The sequence below is a fragment of the Lagopus leucura genome, unplaced genomic scaffold (assembly GCF_019238085.1).
Source record: "Lagopus leucura isolate 7727_CA_CO unplaced genomic scaffold, USGS_WTPT01 36214-0_obj-0_obj, whole genome shotgun sequence".
Classification (NCBI taxonomy): domain Eukaryota; kingdom Metazoa; phylum Chordata; class Aves; order Galliformes; family Phasianidae; genus Lagopus; species Lagopus leucura.
Genome location: NW_024964525.1, coordinates 1 through 8261, shown reverse-complemented (window position 1 = coordinate 8261; position 8261 = coordinate 1). Strand labels below are relative to the sequence as shown.

Here is an 8261-nt window from a genome sequence, read left to right as displayed (position 1 = left end):
CGTCCCTCAGTGCCACATCCACGTGGTTCTTCAACACCTCCTAAATGCAGCTCTACTTTTTAGTTGATGCCTTTTTTTTGGTTGTTTGTTTGGTGATTGTTGTTGGGTTTTTTGTTTGTTTGTTTTTGGTAAGAATTCTGTGTAATCTGTGTTCAGTTGACTGTTCCTTTGCAAGCCAGTCCCTGTCCCTGAAGCATGCTGCCAGTGGGAAAGGAGAGCTCGTGAGTGCTGTACTGGACAGATTGGGGTTAGAGTAGGTGAAGCCTTATCTTTTCAAGCAGTTTCTCAATTGTCCCAGGTTTCCTCTGTTTTTAAGCTTTCTTCCTTTAAGTAGTTCTTATTGTTGCTTTTTGTTGTTCGTAAGGATCACTTCTTGCCATGACCATTTCCGATTTCTTTGCTCTTAGAACGCTTTTAAGCAGGAGCTGTAAAGTACATTTTCACATACTTTGTGCTAGAGCAGTTGTAATATTGGCATGTTAATTCTGCTATTTCAGCATTTATTTTTAACTGTGTTAACATCTCATTTTTAAGAACCTAGAACACATTTCAAAACACCATAGAAATAACTCAAGAAAAGTGGGATACCAGATGCCAGTTTCTGAATATGATGCACTGTTTTGTGAAATGAAGGTTAGCATATAATGCTGGTAATTCTTTACTCTTACTTTAAATTGACAAAATCCAGACTAATTTATGGTTTAATTTCTCCAGAATTGTTTCAGTCTTCATGTGAAGACTTCAAACTTTGATTGGTGCTGCATGCAGTACAAAAGCATTCTTCTGTGATTGTATGAACTAATGATAGAAATACAAGCTTTCCTAAACAATTCTGTACAGCAAATATGCTCTGTAGCTCCTCCTTAGGTACTGAAAGGTTGCTCTCAGGTCACTTTAAAATCTCCTCTTCTCCAGGCTGAACAGCCCCAGCTCTCAGCCTGTCAAATGTGCTCATCACATTAGTGATCAATAGTGATCTCTAATTTGTATCAAATTAGAGAAGCAAAACCCCTGATCTTCATCCAGGTGTACTTAGGTTACTCTTTCAGACTTGAAAAATGGTGCATGAAGTTTTCCAGCTCTAGGACGCGTACTAAGAAGATTTTTAAATGTATTTTTAAATGTAGCTGAGTTTTAAGATTGAGTGTTATCTAATTTCTGCCTCTCCAGGTGAAGATGGAGCAGGTAAAACTAGCTTAATATGAAAAATTCAAGGAATCGAGGAATACAAAAAAGGAAGAGGCATGGAGTATTTGTATTTAAACGTGCATGATGAAGATCAAGATAGTAAGTTTCTTATAATATCTTAAACCAAAGTAGTGATTCAGTATTGTGATGTTTAGAATGAGAATGGGATGGTTTTCTTTCTCAGCAGAAGGTCAGTTCAGTCCGCAGGCAGTTTGTTATGATGAGGTTTCTCATTCTAATCTCCTTTACATATATGATGAATGACCAGGCATGAGGAGGAGAGGAGCCAGTTAAAAGGCTGAAAAGGCCAGGAGAAAAGCAGTCTTTTGTAACATTCTGAATGGATGGTAGGCAAAAGTGCGCTCGTCAAACCTAGAGGAAAAGGTGTGTAAGACTCACACTACAGATATCTGTACCTGTGGAATGCTTAATTCCACCCTGATGCTTAAATTGAGGGGGAGAGGGTGAGGGAAGGAGGCTGTAGCCTGTTTATGCACAGTATTATAGAATAGTTTGGGTTGGAAGGGACCTTTAAATACCAGTGAGTTCCAACCCCCCTGCTGTGATCAGGGACGCCTCCCACTAGACCAGTCTGCACAAAGCCCCATCCAGCCTGGCCTTGAACACCTCCAGGGATGGGGCATCCCCAGCTTCTCTGGGCAACCTCTCCCATTACCTCGTCACACTCTGAGTGAAGAATTTCTTTCTAACATGTAACCTAAATCTCTCCTTTTTCAGTTTAAAGCCATTCCTCCTTGTCCTGTCACTGCATGCCTGTATAAAAAGTCCCTCCCCCCCTTTCCTGTAGGGACCCTTTAGGTACTGGAATGTCACTGTAAGGTTTCCCTACAGCCTTCTCTTCTTCAGGCTGAACAACCCCAGCTCTCTCAGCCTCTCTCCATAGGAGAGATGCTCCAGCCTTGTGGCCTCCTCTGCACGTGCTCTACCTGATCCAGATGCTTCCTATTTTGAGGTCCAGGGTTGAACACAGTACTGCAGGTGGGGTCTCACCACTAGCTGATGAAGTGTAATGAATTATCTACAGGCAATGCTTAGAAGCAGCTGAGTGTGAATAAGAACACAGAAGTACTTGTGGGTAAAAATGACTTCTCTGTGCTATGAAAACAAATGCAGGTTGAAGGAGAAACAGAAGTTAGTTCCTTCTGCCTTCTGAAATCATCTCCGTTCTTGACTTCCGCCTCTGGCTATTGGTCTCAAAGATGACTTGACATCACAAAGTTAAGAACTGGTTCTGAATGTTTTCCTCAGAGCTTCTGTATCAAGCTGTGAAAATTTACCTGAAGGCAAAATGTAATTATATCATGCTATCTAATTTTGAATCACTGGCTCTTCATTTACTTCAGAAGTTAAGTGTTTCTGAGGGTAGGAGTACACTGTTTTGGTGGAAGAAGCAGTAAGATGGCCTATTTGCACTGTGATTGTCCTTCTGCAGATCTGAAGAATAACTTTCTTGCCTGTTCACTCTCCATCTAAATCATTAAAGCTTATGACAGAAACTTGCAGTTCTGCTTCAGTTTTCTGATGGCCAAGATACAGTTATGCATGCACATCACATTGAATGAATTCAGCAATCCCTTTTCAGCCCGTCTGCTCAGCTGACTGCCATCTCCCCTTCAGAGCTCCCCCTTTAAGTTGCTTTTCCAAGAGAACCATTTTCCTTTTCAAATGGTGAAGATTAACATTGGAAATATTCAATTTTTTCTCTGAGTTTTCATCTTCAGGTACTCTGTTCAAGATCTTCAGTTATGGCCATTAAGCTGAATTCTTCAAACTTCAGTGTCTCTGAGGGGCAAGGGCTCTCCACAAGCTGCAGTTGCTGGTGTGTATGTGTGTGTGTGTGTGTGTGTGTGTTAAGCTGACTGATTTAAACATGTTTTTTAATTTTCTTGACTTGTATTTTACATACCTTATGAAAATGTAATAGTTATTATGAAGTGGAGTGTTGCAAGTGAATCTCAAAATGTTTTTTCTTTTGTTATAGACCAAATAAGATGCAATGTATGGATTTTGGATGGTGACCTGTATCACAAGGGTCTCCTTAAATTTGCAATGGAGTCAAACTCACTAAAGGGCACTCTAGTTATGTTGGTAGTAGACATGTCCAGGCCTTGGACTGCAATGGATTCTTTACAGAAATGGGCAAGTGTTGTAAGAGAACACATTGACAAGTTAAAAATTCCTCCTGAAGAAATGAAAGAAATGGAACAAAAATGTGAGTATTCTGTAGATATTTAGGATTCCGCTTAAGTCAAGTATGCTTAATGCTTTCTGTACAACTTAATCTCTCCATTGCAGTCTTTTTCTCTATTGTAAAAGTGGCTTAAGATCAGGAGTTCCAGGTTGAATTGTCTTATTTCCTGGAGAAACAAGATAAGATTTATCAAATGAAAAAAATGTAATGGCTTTCTGTTTTATATTTAGTTATTTTAAAGGTGGATTTTCATCTTCTATACTGCATTAGTCTTTTACTTGTTCCTGTAATCAGTCAGGCTAGATAATTTTGGGTCTTTTATCTGTTTAACAAAAATGTAAATGTTGAAAGCATTCAGGATTATTTCAGCACAGTAATGTTTGGGCCCTTTATGCTTGAGGAGTTATTCTTGACACAAATGCAGCTATGTATGCTTTGGTTTGGGTTTTTTTGTGTTGTTTTTTTCTGTTTGGTTCTTTTGGCATGAATATGCTCTATCACTTTCATGTCTTTTTAACTTAAATATGCAGAGCACAAGGTTATTGCAGAATTCCTTGATCTGACTGAGCTTGCTAGTGTCATGGCACCTACTAGTTTTGGGCAGCCATCGTATTTCACTTGTGGTACTAAATCATGAACCTTGCCCCTTCATCTCTCTGAATTACTACAGGAAGCAAACACTTGGGAAGGCTCTGTGTGATCAAATACTGTGATTAAAACTGTATTGATTGAAGTCTGAAATTTGTCTCTAGAATGATTATGTTCTTAAGCACCTGTTGGATAGCTTTTTTTTGCTTTTTTTTTTTTTTTTTTGACATCCAAGTTGTAGCTGTGCTGTGATTGAATGGGCAGTAAGGCAACAGCTTACTTTTCTTTTAAAAGATTATTCTAAGGGAGTGTCATTTCTGGGAGTCATCTTAAATTCTTACTGTGAAAAATGAAGAGAGGGAGAAGAGTGCTTTTGAGTGTGGGTCATTTTGTTTTGTTGGTTTGTTGGTGGGAAGGCTGTGTATTAAAATTACCAACTGTTTCAGGATATGGTTTTACTGGATGAAAGTAGGGATGCAGTATCTTTGCTATCAAAACTGTGCAGATGGTAGCTTTGCTTCTTTACCGACTGACTGAACAGAATAGGAAATTTTACAAAATCCAGAAAAAAATATTCCAAGGTCTCTGAGTTGATACGGTACGTTAATCTTTTTTCTTCCCTTGAGTTGCTGGCATATCCTGGTGAGAGCTCTGGATTAAAAACATAATCAGTCTGGGAGGCTCTCAGACCAGACTGAAGGGGCAGCGTTGCTTTAATGAGAGCCTCAATCAACTGCTGAAGTAGAGATGATGATCTGTACCTATGCTTCTTTTTGTTCTGAATTTCGGGTAGAAGAGCTGAATAACTTCAGCCCAATGCACTTTTATCCTGGATGCTGGATAACTCCGTGTTCTGTTAATTCACCCGATGCTTTTCTAGGTAGGAACTCAGGCCTTCAGTCGGTTTAGAAAAGGTAGGGATGGATGAAGGCAAATCAGGACAAAGCAGTGAGAAAGTACTGGAGTGCTGGTGTGTGTGATTCATCTGTGATTCTGCTAAATCATCTTGCTGCCTGGATTTCTGGCTGATTCAGGCAGTGCTACCCGTGGAAAAGTAATGGAAGTGGTTTGGGATAGAATCCTTTTTCTGCTGGGTGAAATCAGACACTTGATGTGAAAGGTACAAACGTCTGATGCCTGATGCTGCATCCCTGGTGGGATGCACATTAAGTGACCTTGTAATTAGAGCTTGGGCATTTGCATCAGAACTGACAAGCGTTACACTTATAACCTTGCCTTTGTTTTTTTTCCTTCTAATTCTTGTTGGATTCTGACTTGCCTTCCTTGCTAAACTTTAAAGTAGTATCTGATTGGTTGTAAAGTCATGCCAAATGTTTAACCTGCTGCTACTTAATAATCTAGTTATTGACTAATTTTTTTTTGTTTGTTTGTTTATTACTAGTATAGATTCATGGTACAGAAAACTGTGGATGAGGGACTTTTAGGTCAAACCAACTAAATGATCTGTACAAGGCTTGCTGCTGTTTATGCTAACAGATTTTTGCTAATTTCACCAAGAACAATGCAGGGGACCTTGGTTCTGTAGTAGATTTATCAAGCAATGATAGCTAATAGCAACTGCCCAGTGGTTCTTCCACAGTGCTGAAAGTCAAAATGGGTTAATGTTGTCCTCATGGACACTTGAAACTGGCCGTGTTCTTCTGCCTAGCCAAATAAATGAGTGGCACTTACTGCATGTTCAGTTCTTTCAACCTACAGAAGCACTATACTGTCAGCAGTACTAGAGATCAATGGCAGTGGAAATCAATGTTGAAATACTAAAGTAGATGATTTTTTCATATAACTTTTTTTCAGTGGTAAGAGACTTCCAGGAATATGTAGAACCAGGCGAGGATTTTCCAGCTTCTCCACAGAGAAGAAGCACTTCAGTACAGGAAGACAAAGATGGCAGTGTGATTTTACCCCTGGGTGCAGATACACTAACATGTAACTTAGGCATTCCAGTAGTAGTAGTTTGTACAAAGGTTTGTTTCACGTTTTATGTTTTTGGTATGTTTTATTAAGGGGGTGCTTTAAATTGTGGAGTTGGGGTGGGAAATTCTTGGTTCTAAATTCATTCTGAATACGTTGCATAAGAATTCTTATCAATGGGTTTTATGTTGGAGGTTGGGAATCTTCTGGAAGCCCTATTTGCATTTAATTTGGGTGTAGTATTTCCTGTGGTATTACCAGTTTTCAGGGAATTGAGAAATACCCCAGACCTGGTTTTGCTCTCAGAAGTGAGCTAGTCAGTAAACAGCTAAAACTCCCTTTAATTTACACAGCCATTCTTTATTCTGTAAACAATGGTTTGGATTTTTAAATACTTCTGCTTTTTTTTTTTTTTTTATGTGAAGGAAAAAGTTTCAGGGTGCTAGCTAGTAGAGTGCTGCTCTGCTAACATTGCTTAGTTCTTAGGGTGTTTCTGTGACCTGATTTGATTTCTATTAAATACCTCACACTTTTAGTCTAGAGAGAAAGTAGTGTGGTTCTCATGTTTTGTTTTATTCCCCCATGGCTTTTCAGTTCTCATTGGCATTAAACATACTGCATCTGCAGCCTCTGCTAGCCCAAAGAGAAAGAATAAACCTTTTGATGCATATGCTGTTACTTCTAGAGAAGGCTGACTCTCTCATTTGAAAAGCACCTGTATTTTGTTGTTTGTTTGTTTGTTTTCACCTCCTGGGTCTCCGTTATTCTTCCCTCACCACAACCACTATTTTTTTTCTTCTCATCTCTAGGCTTCTTGCTTTGGCTTACCTTTGCAAAGGGCGAGCAAGTAGCCAGTTGAAAAGACTATGCCTTGTGATAGCACAGCATTGTAAAAGCACTGTGCAGAAAATGCTTGTATTCAATGGATTGGTGTTCAGTAGAGATGCTGATTTATTGCATAATGTGGTTGCAGTTGGGAAGAGAACGGAAAATGGCAAACACTTTAGCTCCCAGCTTAAGGCAGCCCATGCTACCATATGAATGCCAAAATGCATATTTAAAAAAATATATATATAAAAAAAAAAACCTATGTTTCAAAACAATCTCAGGAGGTTTTTGTTTTTTTGCTTTGCCCCCCATGGCTCAGAGTTGTGAAGGAGGTGCAGCAGCACTGCTATTTCAACAGCTGGCTGGAAGTGGCATATTAATTCTGTGCTTATTTTAACAGTGCGATGCCATCGGTGTTCTGCAAAAAGAGCATGACTACAGAGACGAACACTTCGACTTCATTCAGTCACATATCAGACGGTTTTGCTTACAGTGTATCCTTGAACACATCGTAAAGACGATAAGGACTCAAAGCTTTGCATTAATTGTGACCAGCTTAAAAGAATATTTGCATCTCTACCAAAACTGTGCACAACTCCTTCTTTGTTGCTGGACATCTGCTTTGGTTATTCCCTATATACAATGCTGGGTTAAATATTTCCTCATCCTGTTGAATAATTTTTTAATTGAATTGATTGAAAGGAATGGAATTAATTCATTACAGATATGCAAGAGTCTGGCACGTTCCCTTACTTTGAATTTCTTTCCTTGCCATTTCCATACTGAAGAATCAGTTCCTAAATCAGCAGATCTTAACCAACAAGCTCCCTAAAATTGAAAGAAGATAATTCATTTTAGCATGAAATCATTTCAGATGCCCATATCTTTTTGACTGAGTATGTGGTGTCTTCAGGGTTCAGTAATCCAAAGTAATCTCACAAATCTCACTTCACAATAAGTGATCTAAACTTATTAGAGATCTTCCCCAAGTTAAGTAGAAGGACTCCCAAAAAGAACTATGATAGCGGAGATCATAAAATAAAAATAATATTATACAATTCTAATGCAGAAACAACATTTGTTTCCCACACTGAACACAGTATTTGTTTGGCTCTGCTGCTCAGACACCCCAAAATTCTGGAACCTATGATCAATAGTAACACAAAGTCCATCAACTGAGTAACAAGAGTGCATTGGATTTCACCATCAGACACAAATGTTACTGTCCTAAGGCAGGAAAATACAAAAATCAGCTGTTTACATTTCATGTGCCTTTTCTTTCAATTATTTCTTTCAACACATGAGGTTTACCTGTGTTACATGAACAGCCAGGACTGTAGACAGTGTCAAAAAGTTGTCTTATTACACGTGATCCACCATACAGAGAATTAAGTCCATGCTTTAAACGGTAACATACTGACTTCTCATTTTTTTTCCATTTTTCAAACACATTACCATGACTCTAAGTAAACTGTTCATTGACAGAGACTGCACTAAGAAAAGAAGTCACAAA

At 38.8% G+C, this 8261-nt stretch overlaps 1 protein-coding gene across 3 annotated transcripts; it reads left to right on the top strand.

The window, feature by feature from the left end:
• The first annotated feature begins 6 nt into the window (after positions 1-6).
• LOC122191754 (cytoplasmic dynein 1 light intermediate chain 1-like) lies at positions 7-7799 on the top strand. 3 transcript variants are annotated; one of them, XM_042892144.1, is made up of 5 exons: positions 7-633; positions 1171-1287; positions 2918-3421; positions 5804-5973; positions 7149-7799. In XM_042892144.1, exons 3-5 carry the CDS (start codon positions 3139-3141, stop codon positions 7578-7580), a joined length of 885 nt encoding a protein of 294 aa, XP_042748078.1. In that variant the 5' UTR covers positions 7-633; positions 1171-1287; positions 2918-3138; the 3' UTR covers positions 7581-7799. The 3 variants fall into 3 exon arrangements, with proteins under 3 accessions (XP_042748078.1, XP_042748079.1, XP_042748077.1); XM_042892145.1 differs by having other exon boundaries at positions 7-1287; positions 2918-3028; positions 3191-3421; XM_042892143.1 differs by having other exon boundaries at positions 7-1287.
• The last annotated feature ends 462 nt before the right edge of the window (positions 7800-8261 follow it).